Source organism: Benincasa hispida, chromosome 9 (genome assembly GCF_027475165.1).
Source record: "Benincasa hispida cultivar pf3 chromosome 9, pf3_genome.v1.1, whole genome shotgun sequence".
Lineage (NCBI taxonomy): Eukaryota > Viridiplantae > Streptophyta > Magnoliopsida > Cucurbitales > Cucurbitaceae > Benincasa > Benincasa hispida.
Window position 1 is genome coordinate 99,420,823 of NC_143486.1, and position 27,061 is coordinate 99,447,883.

The window sequence follows — 27,061 nt, forward strand, 5'->3', positions numbered from 1 at the left end:
GAAATATTCAGTTTTATACATAAAACGGCATTTAGAACTTAAAAAGTGACTATTTCATGGTTCAGTCTTATGCAAACTCAATGCATAGGATGCCCCCACTCACATATCTCTATATGAACGATTCAGGATCACATCGTTTGTACTAACTACAAAGTGGGTCGCATCCATAGTGTCCCCAGAATAAGGCGCCCAACCTCATTCATATATTATAGACCATTTTGGCTATATATTTGAACTTGATCCACATTTATGTCACTACATAAAGTTCAAACTACATTAAATAGCCTCAGAACCTTAGTTTATTGGATTCAAGATTATAATTTCAATAACAACTTTATCGAAAAACAAAACAAAATATGTTTATTAATTTACAAACTACGAGTTTTAGGACATAAAATCCAACATTTATATATTTAAATATGATTTAAATATATAAAGATGGATATGTATTAAAATTAATTTAATATTTTATATTAAATTAATTAAGTTTTATTTAATAATTAATTTATGAAAGTAATTAAAATTTTCATTTTTAAAATCAAAATAGCTTTTATAAAATCAAAATTTGATTTTTGAGATAAAATTGAAAAGGAAAAGATAAAACACAAAAAATGGAAAAACAAGATTTTCCATTATCCATCTCCTTAGTTGCTCACTCAAAATGCATCTTATTTGCCTTGTCTTCTCCAAGCATGAGCTGCAACTCATGTAAGTCTCTCCTTTACATGTTAATTTGCAATATAATGAAGAGATTGGAGTGAAAATCAGGCATGCGATCTATAGAGAATTTGAGAGAAAATTCAGTTTGAAGAAAGAGTTCTTCAACTAGATTTCTGCAGTAAGCATTTCTCCTTCATCCGTTGATTCAAGCTTGTTTTGAGTCCCACAACTCAATCTAGAGCACCAAGAGAATAATGGAGAAGATCTTGAGGTGGTCTGCAACAAGATTTGGAGAACATAGCAGCTGGAGAATGAGCTTTGAAGAAGTTCTACAGGAGGTATGTCTTGAAACTTAATTGTTTACAACAAGAGCATGCTTTATATTTTGCCAGAATTAGTGAATTTGAGTGCTTAGATGATCCTTGTGCTTCCGTTGTTGCTGATACAATCTTACAGAAACATTATTATAAAAGTGAAGGGAGCTCAAACTCAAGGGAAACCTAAGTTGAAACTGAAGAAAAAGCTACACGTGAGTCACTGAATAAGGAGTCTATCAGATAAATACTTTCATTGTAATTTCTAAACTCTTTATATAGTGAAGTTTCGTTCTACCGGGCACACAACTCCCCAGTTGTAGATGATTTTGTACCAAACTAGATTATCAATCTCTGTGTTGTTATCTTTTTGTTTGCTTTCATGTTGTGTACTTGCCATGAATATTGTTTGTGACATCGTGCTTGACATTGTACTCTAAATTTGATCCATCCTCTATTTTTCGTTTTAAATTTTAGGTTTAATTACTATATTCATTTTGGTCCTTAAATTTTCAACTTTGATTCCTTTTGGTCCTTATAATTCCAAAATAATAATTTTAGTCTTTGTACTTTAACTTTGGTTTATTTTGATCTTTGTACTTTCAAAAAGTGATCATTTTGATCCCTTAAAAATGAAATAAAAAATGAAAATTATTAGTATTGATACCAAAATTCAAATAGGAAAAAAACGTACCTAACATTCACATGACAGCAATGGTGAATTTATAATCTAGGGAAGATGCGACCTACAAAATAAAGATAATTTGCGACCTACAAAATTTCGATGTCGATGGAATTGTCGATGTCCCGATTTAATAGAAATATCGATATCGATGAAAATTTCGGGAAAAATTATGGAAAATGATGAAAATTATTATAATTAGTTAATGAAACTTTCATCGTGGCTTAATTAGATTATAATTGACCATTTAATCACAATTTCTATAAAGTAAGACAACATTTAGATATCTATTGTCAATGTATGTATAAATGTTGATGCGAAAGCTAAAAAAGAAATGAAAAAATAATTACAAATAATATAAAATTTAGGAATATTTTGAGGTAAAATGATGTAAAAATTATGAAATTTGCAGATGGTAAGAGAAAAAAGAACTCACATCAATTCAATTTGGAGGTGAAATGATGCGAAGATTTAATGAAGAAGAGTTGAACGAGGCTAAAAATAAATACAATTTATTTTTTGTGGTTTTTTCAAATTCAATTCTTTAAAAATGAAAGTTTTTTTTGTCGAAAATAAAGCTAAAAATTGAGAAAAGTTGAAAATAGAAAAAGTAGCACATAAAAGACTTAATCCTGTGTCGAAAATGACATTGTTGTGGGATAACTATAGAATTTTGTGTAATCAAGATTATAAAATTGAAAAACTTGAATTGGGAATTTTGAGCCCTTCGAAATCTCGATGAAAATTTTAAATCATGCGTGCACTATGCCATTGATGTGTAAGTTAGTAAGAGGGTTTTGTTTATAATAGGAGTTTTAAGGATGAAAATAGACTTTCTTTTTTAGAAGATATAATAATGTTTTTATAGAAAAATCTCGACCTAAGGCATCCGTACGAGATTTTCGAACTCAAATAAGGATCATTCTCAAGCCAAATGGGTTGGAGCATGCATTTCTCATGTCTCATTCATAAAATGTGCAGAGGGTCAACCTCCCACCCTTTCGGGTCTTTCTCCTATTCTCCAAACCTTGATGAGTTATGGAAGACATTGTAATTGTGGCCCATTTATTGGAAGGGGAGCCTCGGCCTCAGCCAAGGCCAAGCAAGTTGGCCCAATCTTTTTTTTTCTCTAGGCCCAATTGGGCTCTAAGGTGTGATTTATGGCTCGAATTTTGTCCTTTTCATGATCTAATAATTTGCAACTCTCTTAAAGCAAATTATGCCCTCTAGTCTAAATCTATCCGTAGCATTTGTTTTTTTAAAATTATAAAAGAATATCACTACATATTATAGTTTGTGTAAAAAAATACAAATTCGTTTCAATATTACTATATTTACCTTTTGTGATAAAATCTACTCTTCGAATTGAAATGCTTTTTAATTTTGAATAAAAATAGAGGCTTAGAATTGTGTGATAGTGACAATAGAATTTTGGATAGCTATCGTACACCATATATTTTTCAAGTTTCAATTTTCGTCTGAAATATAATTTAAAGTAGTTTGAAACGTTTGTGAAAGGTCAAACGTAACTAGTATTTATGAACTTTACTATTTGTTTTAAAACATACTCATACTCTTTGAGAAATGTTAAAATATTATCCTTGGCATTTTATAAATGTTTTAAAACTACACTTGAAGTAGAAATCTTTCTGAATTTGAATGGAAGTTTAGATATATAACAGGTGTGGCAATCTTATTCGGTTCCTAATTTCTATGTTCTAGGTAAGCATCACATTATTCTAAACCTCATTTTTCATATGGCATTCTAACGAGATTTTACTTCAAGAATAGTTTTGAAACGTTTTTACAAGTGGATCCACAATGTTATCTTTTGACCTTATATATTCAATTATGATAACTCCACTAGAAATTAGTTGTTTCATTGTTTTTAAGTCTTCATCATATATGTCAAGATTTATTATTATTCACTAAAGAGATATAGATTGTATTCACACTTTAGGAATATCATACAAAAATTTCATAGTCAACTTAAACATATCCCAACCTCTTTTGTAATTATTATCCAATATTCTAAAACTTGAATTATCATTTGGGAATGTTAACTTTTCCCAAATGTCTCTCAATAACATAAAACTTTTAGAAGCTTTCCGACTTTTCTATTAGTCCCAAGACATTTCTTCTATGTTTACTTACATAGAATTCTATACAAAAATACAATTAACCTTTAAACATGATGTGAGACATATTCACCGAATGTGTCTTATCACAATATTGAAATCATTTATTTTAGATCATAACTTTCTCCCCAAATCCACAACTCTAATCATTTATAGTGTGCTATCAAATCCATTCAAAATGTAGTTTTGACATAAATATTTTGCAAGTTTCTATGCCTCAAATGTAAGCAACCTTCTCCTTGCAATAACATGTCCTTTAAAAAAAAAAAGTCAAAACCATAGAATAGCTATTCTTCTTACCACCCATTGAATTCAATACCTATAAATTTCTCATGAATTTCTCCATAATTTTCACCAACAATATGTGGTACAACAATTTGGTATTGTTGATGACATTTATGTGAAATCGATCCCCTATTTGTGAACCAAAGTAAATAACTTTACCGAACAAGTTCTCACAAAATAAAATCAATAAGGCAACAAATAAACTTGAGACATTATTCGTTAGGCTTGAAATGAAAAATGACACGATAACATTATGCTTGATACCCATTATGCATAATATACTAAAATAAGCGAACAATTACAGAAATAGTATATACCAAATCATCATTCTCATACACATAATGTATAAATGCAAAATTAATGCAGAACATCAAACAATAATCCACTACACATATACCAAACGTTGAACTCATGATAAAAGAAATCTTGGTTTCAACCTATAAAAAAAATAGGATTTAAGGAGGACCATCTCTTCTAAAGTAAAAATATGAAATATCCCACTCTCAACATATAATTGCACCTCCAAAACACAATCAATTTGAAAGAAGAGATTTATTTTTGTATTTTTTTTCTTTTCAAGTTAAGCCAAGAGAGAGAGAAAAAAAATCATAATCAATCAATTTCCCGTGACCAATTAAACTCAGTTCCAATGAAGAAAAGATCATAAATAATTCAATAATTCAAGTTTGCATAACAAAATTTTTTAACAAATAATGATAATAATAACCAACGCATTGGTATCTCATGTATTAAAAAAGTTTGTTAAAAAAATAATGCAGATACCATTTAAATTTTTTTAAAAAATTAAAAAAAAAAAACCCCCACAAAAATGTGACTCAATCACAAATTTGCCGCAGATAATCAAAATACAACCTGAAATTTCTTGCAAATCATAGTCAACAATTTAGGCAGTATTCAATCCTGCAAACGCCTAACAGATAGCAAAATCATAGTAATTGCTCAATCACATAAATGCAAGAAAGGTCAAAATCAGAATATTATATATATATGTATAAATAATTCTAAAATATAACATCTTTATTGATAGTGAATTTTCGTGTAGAGTTCCATTGTTTCATGAATAAATATGTCCTTTTGAAAATAACCAACTTTAAATAAGAGACACGACTATTTAAATGGCAACGAATAATTTATAAATATGTCTCTTCTTCAAATTGATTTTAAGAACTTTTTCATTATCACTTTTCTCCCATTAAAACTTTTTCCCTTTATAAAGTAGTTGAAGCTCGGTTTATTTCTACAAAATATAGTTCGTTGAATCTTGTGAACAAGATGATGTAATTATTCATGAAATTTAGACACTAGAGTGAATAAAATTGTCTTAAGGAGACAACGCATGAATTCGTTAGATTCAGATTCTATCACATTTACAAGATTATATATTTTCTCTTTTTTTTTTGTGAAATTATTCATATAACAGAAACGTTTATGAAACGTCTCAAGCCTTTTAAAAAAAATTGAGTATTCTTCTTGAACAATTGTGAGGTTGATTAACATCCATCCAAATTTGAATGCAAGTTGGACCAATTTACAAATAAATGATCAAATATAGTTTTCTCTTTAGAAGAAAACGATCAAATATAGTTAATAATATTGTATGTATTAGATTGAGATGGCAATATAAGCTTAATATAATCGAGTTTAATTTAGGATTAAAGTGTAATATTGATGTGTGAAATCTGTTCAATTGACTAATAAAAATATATTATTTCATCTAGCTAACTTAAGTCTCCAAATACTTCTATATATCTATCCATTGATCCTATATCTATATATATATGGAAAATATAAACTATGAATTTAAGTGAGCACATATTTAAATAATCATTTATTTTATTATGGCCTATTGATTTACTAATCATTTGATGTCTCGTGCCCTATTTAGTCAGCAAAATATAAAATATTAATTGATTACTTACGATTATTTGAGCTCCTTAAAGCCATGCATGCAAACCCCTTTCATGAAAAAAATTAGACTTTTACTTAGTGTTTTTTTTATTTTTTTTATTTTTAATGTTAAATCATCGATTGACTTAAAAACTTAATTAGTTAAAGGGTTGTGGTAAATATATCTTATAAAGATTGTGAGCTCTATTGATTTTTCCAATGTGGATCCTCAACATGCTCTCTTGAAATAGTGTCTCTTTGAGTTCATCAATCTTGGATGGATCAAATGACTGATGTAGATACTATGTTAAATCACCGATTGGTCCAAAAACTTAAGTTAATGGGTCGTAGTAAATTTAATTAATTAGGTAAACACTTAAACTTCATGATTCCAATAATATCTTGATCATTTATAGACAGAAACCAGTTCTTAAAACCTTTTACTTGACAGAAACTTATAATGCTTTAAGTCAAATATGGAAGCTTTAAATTAAATTATTGCTTCAAGAGAGTAAGAAAGATTGTTAAGGGTTTTTACTACTTCACGTTAGATAAAGTGAGAGAGAGTGTCCATAATGGAAATTTTACTACCTAATTTACTACGTCCAAGTAAAGAGAATATAAAGAGTCAATTATATGGAAGTTTTGAAATTACTACTAGTTAATTTGAAAGGAAGAGGATAATATATAATTTTAAATTTTTTGAAGACATATTTTTTAAAGAAGAGATAGATTGGTGAATATAGAAACTAAGAAAGAGTATTACATGGAAGTAATTTAACTATACTTCTTTATAAGTAGTATAGAGTAGGTAAGAAAAGGGTATTAAACCCAAAAAGAAAAAAGAAAAAAAAAAGTTAGGGTTACACAAGACAAGTGAGAAACATTATTAAATAGTAGGGCTTTAATTAAACTAACACATTTTCATCATAATCCTAACTAGTATAATATGTTGTTGCCCCAAACCCCAAACCCTAAAATAATCCCCCTCCTCCCAATAATGTAGGTGTTAGTAATAGAGATAATCAAGCAGCCGGCGCAACGTCGACTCCGTCGTCGTCGTCGTCGTCATCTCCGCTATTTTCCCAATACACACAACGGAGCACTCCACCAGCGTTGGAGCCGAGGCGATCGGAGAAACGAGAAAGAGGAAGAGGAGTCATTTGGAAAGCAATTACCACCATTATTTTGGCAAGGGAGAATGAGAAGAAACAAGAGGAAAAAATTGGAAGGATGGATGAGGAAGAAGGGAAGAAGATAGAGAGGGTATTTATAGGGTTTATGCCTTTTGGAAGGGAAAGAACTTAGAAAAGATATATAGTATATAGTTGGAATTAGGGCAGATTCTTGTGAAAGAGAGAGCCTTTTGTGGGTGGTGGAGAAGAAAATCTTTTTTTTTTATTATTATTTTTAATTTAAATTTAAATTTAAAATTTAAAATAATAAGAATAAAAAGAAAAATGATGGGTGTGAGTGGCCTTTATTTGTTTAGTGAAAGAGGAAAGAGAGGAATGAGGAATGCATATGGAGGGAGGTTGGATTGCACAATTATACACGTGGGTAGGTAGTCCATGCACACTCCTAACTCTTACTATCTCGTGTGCCTCATTTTACACCTTGGATATCCTTTTTTCTTTTTAATTTATATATTTTTATTTTTCAAAAAAAATAAATAATAAATAGATACTTTCCGTTTTTACTATGTTATTTTATGTCATTTTTATCGGAAAAAAATTAAAATTTTAACTTTTAAAATTATAAAGACTAAATTCTGACTTTGTTCGATTTGGAAAAGCCAATTTTAAGTTAATTGTAAACTATAGTTTTGTTAAATCTAAACGAATAGTTTTGTATCCATTTAGTTTGTAGTGTTAATTTTGAACTTAACTCTAGTTAGTTTTTGTAATGGTGTAGATAATTTTCTTTTTTTTTTTTTTTTTTTTTTTGGTAAAGGTGATATAATATTTTGTAAAAGGAAGCTTCTTAGCCTGAGGTCAGCACACACCAAAATAAAACCAACATATAAGAGCTTGGGCTTACAACCAAAGCAAAGCAGTAAAAGATAAATAGACATCTCGAGTTAGAAGAAACTATCGAAATCACAATAAAAAAAAAATTATAAATCCTTCGACAAGTTAAAAGGGTCTTGGAGGTTTACCAAAAGTTTAGACTTATAGCCACAAAGTGACAGTTGACAAAGGGGAGACATCATCTTCCGAGAAGATTTTTTTTTTTTTTTTTTAAATGTTAGGCTTCTTAGAGTGTATATATAGTCAATTATCATAAAATTTCATTCGGACTATTTTTTGTAATTTTCACACATTTTGATATTTGCTCATATTACACAAAATTAATGTTGGATAATTCATAATGGAAATCATAGACAACATATTATATATTAATTCTTGATTCCATTGGTAAGGTGACCTATTCTATTGAACGACTAATAGTAAAATATTTACAAATGTTAAAGACTAGCAATAATTTATAATTTTCTTCTTTTAATTTTAGTTATAGATAAGTTGTCAACTTGCTCAACAATATAGCTCAATTGATTAAGACGATAAAAAAAAAAAGTTAAATTTGTAACTTATAAATCTAGAAAAATAAAACTATTATCATCCAATAATTAAAATTACTTTAAAACTTTTCCAAAATGTAGATACAATATAAAAGCAGAAGTAGATAGTTATGAGTTGCACTTATTTTTGTACCACTCATCCAATAGTTTAATCATATATATATATATATATTTATGTATATGTGTGTATATATACTTACCCACCCAAACTCTAATGTCCTCTATCTCAATCTTCTCTCCACTTTTGTCTAACACATAAATATTCCTTCCTTTATATTTTTGTGGAGAGGGAGGGAGAGATATATCAGCAAGAATTGTTTCCAAAGAAAATATCAAGATATTGGATTTGTACCTTTTTCTTTACAATGACAACTTTCATAACAATTTGATATATATATAAACTCAACCTTAAAATAATTATGAAACAAGATAGTCCTAGGTTTAAATACTACACTAGATCTTATATTTTTAGTTTTGGTTCATTTTATTTAATGATATTGTGCTTTCAAAATATTTATTTTGATATTGTAATTTCAATTTCTATTAATTTAATTTAGGTCTGCACAATACTTTTAAAAAGCTGTCATTTTGATATCTATTTACATAATTTTACCGTAAATGTTATATAAAATAAAATCCTTTAATACAAATTTATGGTTACATTTTAAGAAAGTTAGGGGGCATTTGGCTCACCAACGTGAGTTGAGTTCAGTTGGTATAATATACCAACTCATTGTTTGGCCCACCAATTTTAAATGTTGGTAGAGTTGAGTTGATATATTTTACAAACTCACCCCAACTCTCCCTTCTTCCTATGTTTTCAATGGCTCCACCAATCGCCACTGTCACACTCCAAGAACTAACTCTAGGCTCTGACAACTAACTCCGATGACAACTCAGCGACCAATTCTGGGCTCCGATAACCACCTTCGATGACAATTTCGGCCTTTGACAACCACCTCCGATGGCGAAATCCAGACTCCAACAACCATCTCCAATGATAGCTTCGGTGATCAACTCCGAGCTCCGACAACCTTCGCGCGACCAACTCTGACAACCAATTCTGGCCTCCAACAATCACCTCCAGTTATCCAACTCCGACAACCACCTTCGCGCTACCAACTCCGACGACCAATTGGCTCTAACAACAAACTCCGATGAAAATCACCTTCGATGATCACTTTTGAGCAAGCAACTCCGACGTCCAACTTGAGCAAGCAACTCCGACGTCCAACTTAAGGCTTCGACAACCACTTTCGACAACAAACTTCGATGACCAACTCTGACAACCACCTCCGTTGAAAATCACCTTCGATGATCACCTTTGAGCGAGCAACTCCGGCGTCCAACTTAAGGCTTCGACAACCACTTTCGATGACAAACTCTGACAACCAACTCTAATACCACCTTCATACGACTAACTTTGTGCTCCAACAATCACCTTCGACTACAATCTCTAGCGAAAATCATCTTCGATGATTAACTTCGATGACCACTTTTGCCCAACCAACTCTGGGTTTTGAAAGCCACCTTCAATGAAAAACTTCGACAATCAACTCTAATACACCTCCATGTGACCAACATCAGGCTCTGAAAACCACTTTTGACTATAAACTCCAGCAAAAATCATCTTCGATAATTAACTTCGACAACCACTTCCGACTATTATAAGACTGATGACTATTAAAGTATGTTGTAGGATTATTGATTATATAAAAATTATTATTTTGTCTACATTAAGTGCGATATTTATACATAATGAATTTATATATCAAATAAGTATTAAATATTTAGACGAAAAGTATATATGTAATTGAAAAGTATGTAACATATAACGAAAAAAAATAGAACATTTTCAAGTAAGAATTGGTGAAAAATAGAGATTTGTTCTCTTATAATCCCCAAATTTAGAGGAAATGAAAGTGAAACTGTTGAAGAAATGTGGTAACATTCCATTGGTTGTTACGATAATGGGGGAGATTTAATTAAAAAATTCATGACATAGTAAAAATATAGAGCAACAATAAGAAGAATAAGAAAAGGAAGAAGATGATAATGAAATTCATGGAGAAAATTAGCTAGAATCGAAAGTTTTGATTTTGCCTTAGTTTCTCATTTCATTTAACCATATTTCTACAAGAAATGTAATGGGTTAATTGTTGTTCATTACCCATAAAAAAGAAAGAAAGAGAGAGAAAAGATTTAAAAATTAAAAGAAAAAATTTGTTTATTCAAACAAATATTGGTAGAATTATTGAATAAAAAAGTTTCAAAACAAAAATAGTAATCATAAACTCAACTTTGCACCCCAAACACAAACATACGAATTCAGACCAAATAACTCTGCACCCCAAACACAGATATATGGACTCTACAGGTATATGAACTTCACAAATATATAAATTTCAGACATCCTAACTCATCTCAACATCCCAGACAGCCCCTTAATGAATGAAGTTAAAATAAAAGTAAAATAAAATGAGATAGAAATGACCAATCGAAAATAATCATTTTTTAAATGTATATGAATGAAAATAAATATTTTGAAAATATATTAAACCAAAATAATATTTAAACCTAGATTCTATTATCTCAATTTCCAAAATCTTGAATAAAATATAATCCAAATTCCACACTAAAAAATATGTTTTGGAATGAGTAAAGAAAATGTGATGAATATGGTCCTATTATAAATACAGTTTTTTTTGTAGGGTAGCATTTCTTCTTTTATTTCCCATAGTTTATAATTATTTATTTTGTCATATCCCATTAAAAATTTTCAAATAATGTGACAACATTATTTTTATTTATTTTATTTTTTTTTGGGAGAATAGTAAAGCAAATTTGATACTGTGCATTAAAAAGTATCAACACGCATAAAGATAATTTAAGAGAAAAATGTAGATGTTGTGTCCAAATCAATCAGTTGTCCAATAAAAAATTATAACGTGAAAATTAAAAAATATATATTTATATATTCTTTTTTAAGGAAAAGAAAGCAAAGAATTAGGTATCATTGCTTTTTTTTTTCCTTCTTTTTTATTCTGTTTATCCAAAACACTAATATAAAGACTTGATTGAAAAATTTTACGTATTTGTGTATAATTTTAAAATATTGATAATGATATATATTTGTAGTTTAATAACTTAATATATTACTTGTCAAAATGAGTAAGTCAACTAATATGAACTCATATTACTAAATAGTCCCTCGATATCTAAAAAAAATAAAAAATAAAATAAAAAATAAAAAATAAAAAAATAAAAAATAAAATAAAAAATAAAAAATAAAAACTTATAACATTACTTTACTTTCTTTACTCACCTTTCCATCCAAAAGCTTCTCGTGTTGATGCAATCTATGTAAAAGTTTATATTGCATCTTGTTTTTTAGACTCCGACTTGATATCAATAAAGTGAATGAAGATTTTGATTCCAACATCAAATGTCAATATTATTGTTTCTCCAAATCCATCAATAACCATTGATCTCCTAAACAACCTCAGGTATGTTGAATATTCTACTTTTTAAATACATATATACATGTATGTAGATAATTATAATTATAATTATAATTATTTTGTTTGGGAGGATTGGTTTTGTATTATATATATCTACATATATCTATATATATATATATATATATATATATATATATATAGATTAAATCACAAATTTAATCTTTATTAGTTTAGAGAAAGTTAGAATATAATTCTTATAATTTACGGTTAAATTTTAGTCTCCCTAGTTTGATAAAATTCTCGTTAATAGTCTCTATGGTGGGAACTATAAATGAAATTTTACCAAACGTAGAGATTATTCCCTCTGGTTTGATAAAATTCTCTTTAATATCTCTTATGGTAAGATCTATAAATGAAAATTTTATCAAACTTATGGACTATTTGTGAGATTTTATCCAAACTTAGAGCCTATATTCTAACTTTCTTAAAATTATAAGAATCAAATTATAACTTTCTCAAACTATAAAACGTAATTTAACCCAAAAGAAATAATAAATGGGAGAGGGAGTATTTGACCTTAAATGCAGTGGCAACAGCAAACAGCAACAGTACTATTCTTTGTCTGTGTTGACTGAAATTGCTGATGAAAATGAAGGTGAAAAATACCAACTCACTACAGCCACAAAATGGAATTGCCTTACAAAATTACAAGAAAATATATTGGAAGTGCAGCCAGCTCCTTTACGTAATAAACCCAATTCATTTTTCAAGGCTTTTTTTAACACTTATTTACATCTCAAAAAGTCTGTATTTCGATATCGTCCCCATTTAATTTATAAGGCCCCACGACATCAACACCGACAAATAGTTACCATCGAAGTTCTCTATTCGACTAAATTCATAGCAAATTATAATCAACGACGAGAACACGCCGTTTCTATCACGTTTAGGTACATTCACATATGTTGTATGCTTTGATTGAGCTTTCAATGTGTATATCTAAATCAATGACTTTAAGACATTGAATATACCTTAGAAGAAGAGATGGAACATACAACTGTTTCTTCATGGTGTAACTAACAAGACTCAACTTTTATGAATATGAAATGAATTTGGACAGCGCATCACTCAAAAGTAGGCTTAAAACTCAAGCACATGCAATTAGAAGAAGCCAAACAATGAAGTCAACTATTCTAGATGATAATTATAATTCATTATTTTTGTAATGCAAGACAAAACAGGATTCTATGACATTATAACAGCAAACTTATATAATTCCAAATCCAACTGCCTCTCAAGAGGTGACTTCAGCCTAAAGATTTGGAATATATGACCATACCCTTTAACATCTTGGATTAAGCCTCCATGTGGAAGACTTAACGAATTCTCTCTCTCCCTCCCTCTCTCTCTCCCTCTCTCAACGGCCTTGGATGACAAGCAATAATACGGGGTGCAACATCTGTTACCCCGATTAAAATCAAAAGTCGACCTACTTGTCATCCAGCCCCAGGTTAAAATTCAAGGGAGGTTTGGAGGGAAGTGGAGCAATCCAAGGAGTGGTAGGAATGAAAAATTATATAACAACACCTAAAAGAAGATAAGAAACAGTAAACTGTTTCAAAGTAATTCATTAAAGAGCAAAGAAACAGTTCTTTAAGATCCCATTTAGCGGCAGAGAAACAGATAAGAAAAAACCAAGCTAGCAATAGATAATATGTTTGATAATACCAAATGATCTCAATCAAGTTTCACACAAGAATACAGATCATAGCAGCCAAAGCATTGAATTATTGCTCGGTAACCCATCCCGAACTCAACAAGCAATCCCATGAAACAAAATAAATAGTATTCTAGATGCCTAAGCCACCTAAGATCTGTGATGCATGAAATAGACAAAATAAAGCGAAGCAAGTACCATTGAAATAACTTATTCATTTCAGAAATAAACTTCTTAATTCAGATTTAACATGAATCTTAACTTAGAAGAGTGACTGTAGTAAGTATTTACAGGGGCAACTGTCAGAGAGGGAAGAAAAGAATAATAACCGGGGACAGCAGTAAGTCTTCTCGTTAAGTTCCACCATTGCAATAGTGCACACCGTTTCTGTACGCATTCTTCCGTTTTACATTTAGTCCCTTTAAGCCCCATATTCTAATTGTATGGTCATCACTGGCTGATGCCAGCATGTGCGGGTTTGTAGGATTCCAGCTCACGCAATTAACTGAACCAGAGTGACCAGGCAATGCTTCTATAAGCGCCCCGGATCCTCTGTGCCATATATATACCTGCAGACAGCAAGAAAGAACCATCAATTAGACATACAAAAGGGTATATATAGAGTTTATAGAAGAAAGAAACTCGAGATTCTGAAGGAGATTAGTGTTTTCAATTTAACTACATCACCGAAATCCTCCTTTGTTCAACTAGCATCGCTCTATTCAAACACAAATGCAGACTTCTCCCTTGTAAGGCAGCTACCCAGAGATACATCTCAAAGAAATTTCTTTTACAACCAAAATAAATCCTTTATAATTGACAGAGAATGTTGCCATTAACATAAAGCATTCATGCTTCCACATGGCCGAGGTGTCAGTGCCCGACATTGACATGCTGCTGGCATACTCACATCCAGATATAACATTGTAGATAACAAAAAGAAAAATCTAGGCTAAATATAGAAAGGAAGTTCTCAAATGTTAAAAGGTCAAAAAGATTTGCATACCTGTGAATCCTCACTACCACTTGCAATAAAAGATTCCTCAAGTCCTCCAAAACAGGACCGAATAACAAATCGGGTGTGCTTATGACCTTTATACTTTGATACAAGATTAGGTTCACCTACTAAACTCCATAGATGGATTTCTTGATTCAGAAGATTAACCAGCAAGAATTTATTATCTTTGGACAACCGAAAAGAAGTTATTACTTGATCTTCTTCGATCCATCTATCAATTTTTGCCTCCCTATCAAGAAGCAAAATAGCAGTTTCTCTGCATATGGTAATAATTTTCTTCCCATCATCTGTTATTTCTAAATCCGATATCTTCAAAATTCGTTGCCCTTTCCAAGAATCCAACTCTTTGCCATCTAAATCCCACATGCAGATACTCTTGTCATTAATCCCAGCAAGAATAGACTTCCCATCAGGAAACCATCCACAAGAAACCAACCCAAAGCCAGCCTTTTCATAAACATGGAGGCACTTGCCGGAAGAAACATCCCACCGCCTAATGGCCTCCTCCACCCCACAGGTTAACAGCTGACTATCGTCAGGACTCCATGAAACCAAGGAGATGGGTTTCTGGTGACCAGATAGTTTATGCTTTAGAGAGACCTTACCACTGGAGTTTACCTACAGAAGCCAGGTATGCACACAAATTAGATAGACACAGCAGATAACAAATGTGGCAATGATCCAAAGGGTAGTTGTTGACACTTGAACGCATGGGATACTGGCCTGAGCCGCATGGTTAAACCACCTCGTGATTGATATATCAAAAGCAAGATGAAAGAGATAGAAAGGAAAAACAGAAAAGCCTCTTCTTTAAAAGATAGATATGGAATTGAAATGATGCTTAGGTTTGGAAGAATTAAATGTTTACTATTAGTAGCAGAAAATAAAGCTCTTTTGGATCTCTCTCTAGTCTCTCCAAACTGGTATTTTCTTTGTTGCAAAGCCAATGAGTCGGTAAATCATATCTTTTTCTATGCAATTTTCTCTTAAAATATCGACCAAGTTACTACTTTAATTAGATGTTTTTAGTTCACTCCAAAAATATGTATTGTCTATGTAGTTGAACAATATTTGAAAAAATAAGCTATTATATTGATCAAGACCTTTTGCATCCCTGTCAATTGAGTCTCCACAAAAATTAGATATACACAATTCACAAACTAAACTTGAACTGCCCTATGCCATAATCATATGAATAATTAGATCTAGGCTTCAAAGACTACATAACTCAAATACAAGAAACTAATCCAAAAGTTAGTTCCAAATTGGCTCAACACCAAAAGGAAAGTCCAGAGACCACAACAAAACCACTGCATAACTTTAAGCCACACACCGGCCAATGGCAAATAATGGCATAGTAGATAGAACTGAAGCATCGAAGATACTGGAAATAGATTATTGCTGACGTTAATGACTTATGTCTTAGTTGCAAGCCATGCAGATGATTCAATAATTAGAAGGGCTATTGATGTGGAGATGTAAACCCAATCAGAACACTTATATAACTCTCAAGTAAAATTGGTTCTGGAAACTAGCTTTTCAAGAAGCGAGTAAATTTTACCAAACCTCATAAGCTTGATCTACATAATTCTTTTTTGAAACCTATGCTCAATGTGAGTAGTTCTAAAGAAAAGGGATTGAGGTTTGTTGAAACACCTAATCAAGAAATGGTCATAGAACCATTGACTTCGATGAAAGGATGCCTTCTTCCTGTAGCCTTCATTAATGTATTAATGAAGGAAATTGTACTCTTCTACATTAGCCCTTTGTTTTTAATTTTCATTCTTCTAATCACCATGGACCGAGTGGTCACTGAAGCAAGAGAAAAAAATTAACTACCCCAAGGAAATTAGTTCAACTCCTATGTTGGCCACCTATTTGAGATATTAAAATCCTACAAATTTTTTAGTAATCAAATATAGTAGGGTCAACCTGTTGTCACCTTAAATTAGCTAAGGGATGCATTAGTTGACCCAAAAACTCACAGATGTTCGACAATAATAATAATAATAATAATAATCATTTGTGTAAATATTTCTCAATTGGGATGGTAGGATCTTAAAGATGTCTGCAGGTAAAACCATACAAGCTTTTGCTTAAGAGGTAAGACCATCAGACCACATAAATAGTAATTACAACATTCCAAATGGACATAGATCACTTAGACCAGAATATAGATAGAGTGTTAGTGATTGTGATCATACCTCCCATATGATTGCAGCTAGATCACTAGATGATGAAGCTAAGTACTTCCCGTTATGAGAAAATTGCAAAAACCAAATTTCATCACTATGTGCTTGTAATACCTGCACGAGAAAAAAAAAATGTAAAAACTAGATTCAGCCAAACAGATTATAATACATTTTGAGTATCATGATATGATAGAATTCAATTTGTTAAAGAATTGTACTTCTGAAGTAAATAATTATTTAAATATCAAATTCAACATAGGCTTCCCGTGTCACAACTTATTTCTCTTCTTAAGTTGAAACTCATGGCTTCTGATAAGATGGGGAAAAAACAAAACAAAACAAAAAAGATCTTAACAGTTATGATGCATACGGACTGCTACGAAGTAGTGATTCCTCAAATAGATTATAAAAGGAATGAGAAACTTACAACTGAAGACCTCAAAAGTAACAATCTTACAAGAAATGGAAACTTCAAAATTACTAATCTAGAGTTTACTGGAGTACAAGCTCTACTCAACATTTTTGCTTGAAGTAAAAACTCACCTGAAAAGTTTGAGAAGGTATCTTATTTTTGCCACAAGTATGATCCGAATACAATGACATTTCTTGATCTGAAGCGTTGTGATAGAGACAAGTGTCTCGTTGCAACAAAAGAGCCTGTTCGACTAATTGTTCCAACCTATTTTCAGGTATCATAATTGCCGGTGGAAGAAGCTTCTGCAATTCCTCCAGCAATTTTGTCCGAGACTTAGCACTCGAATGCTCTTCACGGGGTGAACCAATTAAACCACTCGGTGAAGGAGACATGATAAAGGATGAAAGTTCGTGTATTCTATTGTTATTAATAGAAAGGGGAGCAATCTCAGTTCTCAATGTCTTCAAAGCTTCCATGACCTTATCAACTTGCAAAAGCTCCAAATATTTCTGCTCTAGTATCAAAAAGGAGGCAGAGTTAACCATACTTTCATCTGATAGACCAATTTTATGTAAGGTATTAATGCTTTCATCCCAATTTCCATCAAGAATGTGCTGCATAAATATATTTACAGCAGAAGAATGCAAGGGTATTCTGGACTCTTCCTCGAGACAAGCACTGCTCTTCTTGTAACCAAGAGAATACAATGCATTAGCAATTATTCTCACAAACTCATCTTTTCTAATAACTCCTCTCGAACCAATAACCTTGCCCTTGTCTCCTTCAGACGGTAGGGGTCTAGCCATCAAGTTCCTAGAAGAACCCCCTACACGCTCTACAATGGACGAACCGTTGGAAAGACCCCTTAACTCTGTAGAGGCTACTTTCATGCGTTTCAAGGCTGGTTCTTCATCCTCCACACCTCCCATGAAAGGTTTAGCTCAGTCCATATATATCTATAAAATTGCACAAATTTCAAATCAATTTCCATTTTAGTTTCAAACAAACAAGTTAACTAAACAATTCTAAAAGAGCAAACTCCTACAAGATTCACAAGTTTTAAACAAAGCATGTTTTCCATAATAAAGAAAAAAACCGAAATAACAGAGAGCGTATGAACATGAACATACACAAACAAACACCCTCCTCAAACTAAAGAGAGAGAAGAACGTCAATCTCCAAGTATGCTATCATCAGATTTCAAATTATTGGTTTTCAGATGTATTTGCTATAATTGTCCAAAAGATCAAGTCCTATCAAACCAGCATAAACCATTGTTCTTTTAAAATGGTTATTGGCCCACTGAACTGAATAATACAGCTGCATCAAGCCTTTTTCACTGAACTGCAATACTTCCTGCAACTGCAATGCAATGATTTCAAAGAAACTAAAGTTACCATGTCCACAAACAATAATTATAAGGATCCACACTTAAAAAAAAGAGTTCAACTTTCATTTCATCTTCATCATTTTCCCTTAAGAACTTCACTTCAAATAAGCTACAAAGATCTTGAACTGCTCCAATACACTTGATCAAACAATACAAGCAATCCATTTCTACAAACAAAACTACAAAACACAAGAGACTCATATGATAACACTATCTTATTCAAGCATGCGGCAAAATGCCCAAAGCTACCATCACTTTGACTTAAAAACAAACATTATTTGAAGTTCATCAAATAGATTTCCTGCATTTCCAGTTGGCAGTGCAATCATCAGTGACTCAACCAATCCCAACAAATCAAAGATCCAAACAACAACAACAACAACAACAACAACAACAAGAAGGAATTGGAGCACCCTTCCAAATCAATAAAAGAAACAACAATGGGGCGGAAATCCTTGCCTAAGAATTAGACAACCAACCAGGGAAAGTGTCAACTAACCGATGATCGAAGGCAAGATTCTGAAAGATAAAGCAACCCCACAAAAGAAATAATAAGAAAAGGAAGATTAAGAGAGGAAATTTTGAAGAGGAAGAGGAAGAGGAGAGAGCAATAATGGAAGAAGATAAAAAAAGAAGAGTTAAGAAGAAGATGGAGTGTGAAGGGGGTGAAAAATGATAAAATATTTATTGGAATTGATGAATTGGGTTATGGAATGAAATGAGGAAGGAAAAAGGAAGAAGAGTCGGTAGCATTTTTGTGGGTTGGAACTTGAAAGAGGAGCTCGGTGGATTTTGAGCTTGGTTAGAGGAAACCCCATCAAAAGGTTTTGGTGTAGAGCGAGAGAGAGTTGAAAACAAGAGAGAATTTGAAACATGGCCGCCATGGGAGGCCTGCTTCATTCTTGGTTTGGGCCTTCACATAAATGGCCGAAACGAAAACTGGCAACTGTTTGTTTGTAGTTTTAGATTCGCATTGGCCGGTGTTGTTGTCTCTCTCACATTTCCATTAATAATGGTTGAGACGATGATCCGTTTGTGTTGTAAAATTAAGGAGAACAACGAGAATACGGATATGAAAAATATAATATAATATAATAAATAGTAAAATAATATAAAAAAATAAACAACTTAAAGAAATAAAGAAAATATGAAAATCATAAAATTTTCTCTATTTTTCCCAAAAGTTTAGATTTCTCACCAATCTTCACCATCCTATAAAATACATAAATGACCATTATTTATAGGAGAATTGGCATGTAGGATGTGGCTATTAGGACACTAACCGTGTATAATTTTATGACAAATGGAGTAACGTGTTTAGGGACAGATGGTCCTTTTTGGGACGGGCATCTATATTGTATAATATTTATAATACTCCCTCTTAGATGCCCATTATATATATGAAATATGCCTCGTTAAAACCTTACTAAGAAAAACTCAATGGGAAAAAGTCCTAGTGAAGGAAAAAGAGTACATATTTCATATAATATATACTTCTAAAAAAATACAATATATTTACTCCCCTTGTGAAAATATCACTTAAAATCTCTAAGTCGCCGCATTCTAATGTCGTGCACAAATTTTCTAAAAGTTGTGGTTAGTAATGTCTTTGTAAATAAGTCTGTCAGGTTATCCTTCGAACAAATTTGTTGTACAATGATGTCACCATTTTCTTCAAGATCATGAGTGTAGATAAGTTTGGGTGAAATATGTTTTGTTTTATCTTCTTTAATATATATCCTCCTTTGATTTGGGCTATGCAAGCTATGTTGTCTTTGTATAATATTGTTGGAGGGGTTTTATTAGAAGACAAGCCACATATTTCACGAATGTGCTGAGTCATTGATCTTAGCCATACACATTCTCGACTAGCCTCGTGAATTGCAAGAATTTCAGCATGATTTGAAGAAGTGGTGGTTATGGTATGTTTCACTGATCGTCGTGATATAGCAGTTTCTCCACATGTGAACAGATAACCTGTTCGAGATCTAGCTTTGTGTGGATCAGATAAATATCCAGAATCTGCATAACCAACTAGATCAAAATTTGATTTATTTGAATAAAACAAACTTATATGGATTGTTCCTCGGAGATAACGGAGTATATACTTAATTTCGTTTCAATGTCTTTTTGTAGGAGAAAAGTTATATCTAGCTAATAAATTTACTGAAAATGCAATATCTAGTCTTGTATTATTAGCAAGATACATAAGTGCACCATCTATATTAAGATATGGTACTTCAGGACCAAGAAGTTCTTCATTATCTTCTCGAGGTCGAAATATATCTTTCTTTATATCCAATGAACGAACTTCCATTGAAATATTTAATGGATGTGTTTTGTCCATATAAAATCTTTTCAAAATTTTCCTGTATAAGTTGACCGATGAATAAATATTCCATCTGTTAAATACTCAATTTGCAAACGAAGACAAAATTTTGTTTTTCCGAAATCTTTCATCTCAAATTCTTTCTTAAGATATTATATTGTCTTTGAAAGCTCTTCAGAAGTTCCAATTATATTCAAGTCATCAATATATACAGTTATAATAGCAAATCCTGATTGTGATTTCTTTATAAAAACACACGGACATATTAGATTATTTTGATATCATTGTTTTGATAAATATCCATGCAGGTGATTGTACCACATTCGTCCTGATTGTTTCAATCCATATAGTGATCTCTGTAACTTTTTGAATACCATTCCTGGAAATTTGATGTATATGTTTCAGGTAACTTAAATCCTTCTGAGATTCTCATATAAATATCATTATTCAGAGATCCATATAAATATGTTGTGATTACATCCATAAGATGCATATCCAGACTTTCATACACAGTCAGGCCAATTAAATATCTTAGTGTAATTGCATCCATCACTAGAGAACATGTCTCCTCATAATCAATACTAGGTCTTTGTGAAAAACCTTGTGCAACTAGTCTTGCTTTGTATCTTGTGACCTCATTATTTTCATTTCTTTTTCTCACAAATACTCATTTGTACCCCACAGGTTTGACACATTCTGGTGTTCGGACTATTGATCCAAAAACCTATCGTTTTGAAAGTGGGTTTAATTTTGCCCTGATTGCTTCTTTCCACTGAAGCCAATCTTTTCTATATCGACATTCTTCAACAATTTTGGGTTCAGGATCCTCATTTTCAGATGTAATGTCAAGAACAACATTATACGTAAAAATGTTGTCAATAATTACATTAGTTCGATTCCATCTTTTTCCTGTCATGACATAGTTTATTGAAATCTCATTATTATCTTTAGGTATTTCACCTTCCTTACTAGTCATGTCAAGAATTTCTTTATGGGTGTTTACATCCTCAACCAATTTTTTTTACTATTAATTATTTTTCGTTTTCGAGGATTTTCATCCTTGGAACCCACTAGTCTACTACGCTTCTGGCGTGTTCCAGACTCATTAGTGACAACTTGTTGTGTTGGGATATCAATTTTTTATGGAATATTTGTAGCTGGTATATATGATTTAGTTACTTTCTTTGCATCTATAAATGCATATGATAATTGATTTGCTATATTTTACAAATGAATTATTTTCTAAACTTCAAGTTCACATTGATCTGTACGGGGATCTAAATGAGACAATAACGATGCATTCTATGTAATTTCTTTTTTCAACTTCTTAATTCCTCCCCCTAATTTTGGAAAATTTGTCTCACTAAAATTGTTAGGGTTTGTGCCCTAAAGTCTCGTATCCTATAGTTTGTAGACAACTTTGTTAAGAACACTTGTGATGTATAATATATATGATATTTACTTCACTTCTTGACTTTGCACATTTAGATGTTTTTTATTTACCACAAACCAATAAACTTAATATCCCTGGTTGTCTTTATGTAACTTAAGCTGACATACAAATGGATCATGTCTTAAATGACAACCAAATAGTCTGTAGTATATGGATATAGGAGGAAAACCTTATCCTGGTAACACTACGGACGCGACCCACTTTATAGAATTGTTACAAGTGTTGTGACTTATCACAGATGGTCTGATCCTGATCATTCGTGTAGCGGACATGCAAGCAGGGGCGCCCTATACAAAGAGTTTGTATAAGACCTAACCTCGAAGTTTTAATGTCTCGTCATATAACTTTGTTCATGACTGAGACTTCACTTCACTAGGATGACCATAGGTAACATGACCTCAATCCTAAATGAGTTGGGAACTCCTGCCATTGAGGGCGGTTCTTTGATTTGCATGGATGTGAGTGGCCAGAGCGCTGACTCAAACCTACCACTTTGGGGATTCGTCTGATTTGGGAGCTGAGAACTCAGCTTCACAAGATGTAGTTCACTCCTTCCCCGAAGCAGGGTAAGTAGATAGATTGCTCTCTTAAAGGCTAATCCTAGGGCTTGAACGATGTGGCGCCACACACCTTTTCATGGCCCAAGAGGTGTTCACACATAGTAGAACTATATTGTATTGTTCATTAGATGGATCAGTGGTACTTAAGAAGGATTATGTAACTACAGGGGTAAAATAGTAAATTGGTCTGTTGTAATTACGAGCATCTGTGAAGGGTCATCGTACTAATGGTTGGTTATATCTAATGGACATAGAAATATATCTATGGAAAGAAGAGTTCAACTGTTGGTCTTTAATGGAATGTCTGGCAATTAACGGATGGTGGATATCGTGACTAAAGAGTTTAGTCAGTTATTCACGTACCATTAGAGCTTCGAGCCATAGGTTCATAAGGTCCCCTCGGTAGCTTGGATACAAGTTGGGAGTCAGTTTTTGGGTCAGTTTGAAATGTTCAAATTGACAAGAGGGAGTTCGATTATATATGATATAATTAAACTAGTTAATTATATATGATATAATTAACTTTATGTATGAGATACATTAATTTGGAGGAAATTGGATATAAATATGATTTATACTAGTGGAGGAAAAATACTATGATTAATATATGATATTAATTCATAAGTTATGAATATGATGTGATCACATTCATTGTACGGTTAAAAGGGAATGGGATGGCGTCCCTTCTGTTTTAATAACGAATGAGTGAGTTGAAAGATCACTTTGAGACACATAAATAGATCACTGTGTGTTAAGCATGAGATACGCAGACATTGTGTTAAAAAGTGTGTCATCACTTAGAAAATATGTGTCTATACGATAGTATCTGCACGATCGCTTACCTATACGATAGTGCTAAGCGATCGCTTAACGATTATACTCGCGCACGCTATTTACTAAACAATCGTTTACCTTTTCCTAAGCGATCGTTTAATGCCCGATATTTACTAAACAATCGTATAGACGATCGCTTAGTTTTTTTACACGATCGTTTAGACGATCGCTTACCTTTTCCTACACGATCATTTAGACGATTGCTTACCTTTTTTCTACACGATCGTATACTTCACCTGAACCATCAAGCATTTTGTCTATACGATAAACGAGCTTATCTCCTACTTTCTTGATCGTTGTATACGATCTCTCTTCCTCCTTCCCTCTACCAAATCCGAACAAAGCCCACCCTTTGGATTCTCACTCAAGAATACTGAGGGCTCTAAGTGATGGTGTCATCTCCGTTTTCTTCTGTTCTTGTGGAGACTATTTGAGGTAGACAATTGGGTTTTAGATTTGCTATGAAGAAGAAGTCTTCAACTGGTATGATCTCTCGATCTCGTTAGCATTATGAATGCATTTTAGTATGTTTGAATGTATATGTGGTAATTCTGTCACAATGAATTGGAAATATCCACTTCTGCTCGTAGGTACTCTTAAATAAGAGTTCCTTCAATTAGTATCAGAGCACTTGGTTTCTGATATTCCAGTTCATTACTGCAAAAGAATTGCATTTACATTTATAGTGGGTGCAGCATGTCTACTCTTTGTTTTATTGTTAACTCGTTTGTGGATGTGTGGATTAATGGAGTTTTCTGGGATGTAACCTCAGTTTGTTGAAATATCTAGCTAGTTGTAAAGGCCCCTATGTTTTTTTGCACAATTAATTACTATCGAGTCTGTAAATTCAAAGTTAGTTTGAGTCTTGAGTCATTCGTGATGAAGTTCAGAGCAATGGTTGTTGTTCTTCATGGAAGAAGACGATCAAGTGTTGGTCGTGATGTAAAAGATGAGGTAGAAGATCGTTGAGTATCAGATGTTTGTCTGTCGTTTAACACACGCGTGCACTAGACGATCGTATAGCTCAGCAAGCCTCATCGCTTAGTTTCTGACTATACGATCGTGGAGTAATTGTGTGGTAAATCGTTTACTTTTCGCATGGTAAGCGATCATCTAGACGATTAGGTTTAGCGGTCTTATTGTTGTCTGTGTGATCGTTTACCTTTTGTGCTATCGCCTAGTGTGCGCTACACGATCGTTTACCTGGAGGCATTTCTAAATGATGGGAGCTTCGCCCAGTGGTTCAAGCCCCGGTTCGCTTGTGAATCGGTTTGCTCAGCAGAATAATTTAAATAGATAGTTTTCTCATTTCGGTTTTGTTTTGGTTCATCTTGGTTCATTAATCCATGGTTTTATACATGTGATGCATGTTTTTTTTGTGTCATATGGTATCCACATATAGATAAATCCCACCTTAGGTTATGCATTGGTCATGCATATTCTATTTATTATAAATGTTATGATTTAGTGAAACATGATTTAATTTACGTAAGTACATGCACATGCATCATATAATATAAGGGTTATATTTATGTATGCGTTATTTATTTAGCGTAATATTTATAAGCGTTATAAATACTTCGTTATATGGCATGTGTGTTTTAGTTGTGTATTTTATAAATGGTTATAAAATGAAATTAGAACTCCAATAATTAGTAAAATATTAATATGTAGCAAATCTATCTATAATAGACCTTTTGTCTAAAGCGGGTTCTGTCTAGGCTGAGGTATTTAAGGTAACGACAGCAGAACACCCCTACCTGGGAACCTGCCTGGAAGGGTGATTTAGATAGATTTGATGTATGCATGCAAGTTAAGGTTAGTCCATTAAAGAGATTAATGTGACTACTTAGACTTGTTTTATTTCAAAGACAAAAGTTGTTTTTGAGCAATCTTAATAAATGACTTAGATTATCATCAGTAGTCGGATTGTCTAGGTCAATAAACCCCTAGGTAGAACATTCAGTGGGAGAAACTTGGGGCATTTGATGATTCATTTACACCTCTCTCGTTTCTCCCTCATAGTTCACACTGTGAGATCTATCATCGGCCTTGTGACACCCTGGGAGTGTCCCCCTAAAGGATGGTGTTTGGGTAGGTCAATATCAAGGTGGGTGGAGAGAATGTTCATAGTAAGTTGGAGCGGGAAGTGTGACAGCATATCCCATGGTCTCTCTCGTTAGATTGAATAAAGTTTTTATGCATCGCCTTGTGGCACCCTGATGTGTCCCCCTATAGGATGGTTGTTTTGCCTTTATTTTATCTCATGTAAGAGGATAAGGTTACTTAGTCTCTTGTCCTAATCTGCTTTTTTCCTACGGTGGGCATATTAGGGTGGGACTCTAGGGCTGAAAACGAGGGGTTACACTTACGTAGAATTTTTAAGGGTTAACAGTTCTAAACCGAACAAATGGTGGCTATTAGGTTCAGTTCCAAGAGTTGGTTCTGCCTAATGGTTGAGAATGTCTCATCCTAGTGAAGGGACATCTAATCACCCCACCGGTGACGTGTGTCCTGCCTCGCTGAGGCATTATTGCAAAATAGAAGTCTTATTACTTAGGGTACTTGAAATCTATTTTGCTAAAATTAATTGGTTAAAAACGTGGTTTTTACAAAGTCTTATAAAAAGGTTATTCGTTTTTTTCAGCAACAGTTTTAAATGGCTACAGCCACTATCAGTTTACTTAGTGCCAAAAAACCGAATAGCCAAAACTATTCAAGTTGGAAATATATGCTCACGATGATACTTATCTTTGAGGATCTAAAGTTTATCCTTAAGGAGGATTGTCCTCCTATTCCACCTCAGGACACTACTCGAAATGTTCGGACGGCATATGAGTGTTGGACACGGGTAAACGAGAAGGCCCGAGCCTATATCTTTGCCAATCTTAGTGACATGTTGGCCAAGAAACACGAGTCCATGGTCTCAGCACGTGAAATCATGGAGTCCCTGCGGTGAATTTTCGGACAACCATCTGGATAACTCGAGCATGAGGTTCTGAAGGAAAAGAAGGCAGACAAAGGTAAATAAGATTTACTTGTGTTAGAAACTTGTTTAGTGGAGAATGATGATTTTGCTTGGATAATTGTTCGGGCGCCACTAATCATGTATATTCTTTTCAGG

General features: G+C 32.6%; 1 protein-coding gene across 4 annotated transcripts; it reads right to left on the reverse strand.

Moving 5' to 3' along the window:
* Positions 1–13,941: 13,941 nt before the first annotated feature.
* On the reverse strand, positions 13,942–19,740 carry LOC120086048 (WD repeat-containing protein 26 homolog). Of its 4 annotated transcripts, XM_039042468.2 has the most exons (6): positions 19,261–19,654; positions 18,502–18,733; positions 17,500–18,327; positions 16,969–17,070; positions 14,753–15,382; positions 13,942–14,315 (listed from the first exon to the last, which is right to left on the reverse strand). In XM_039042468.2, the coding sequence occupies exons 3-6, from the start codon at positions 18,298–18,300 to the stop codon at positions 14,100–14,102; spliced, it is 1,749 nt and encodes a 582-aa protein (XP_038898396.1). In that variant the 5' UTR covers positions 18,301–18,327; positions 18,502–18,733; positions 19,261–19,654; the 3' UTR covers positions 13,942–14,099. The 4 variants fall into 4 exon arrangements, with proteins under 4 accessions (XP_038898396.1, XP_038898395.1, XP_038898397.1 ...); XM_039042467.2 differs by lacking the exon at positions 18,502–18,733 and having other exon boundaries at positions 19,261–19,740; XM_039042469.2 differs by lacking the exon at positions 18,502–18,733 and having other exon boundaries at positions 19,221–19,695.
* Between the last annotated feature and the right edge of the window lie 7,321 nt (positions 19,741–27,061).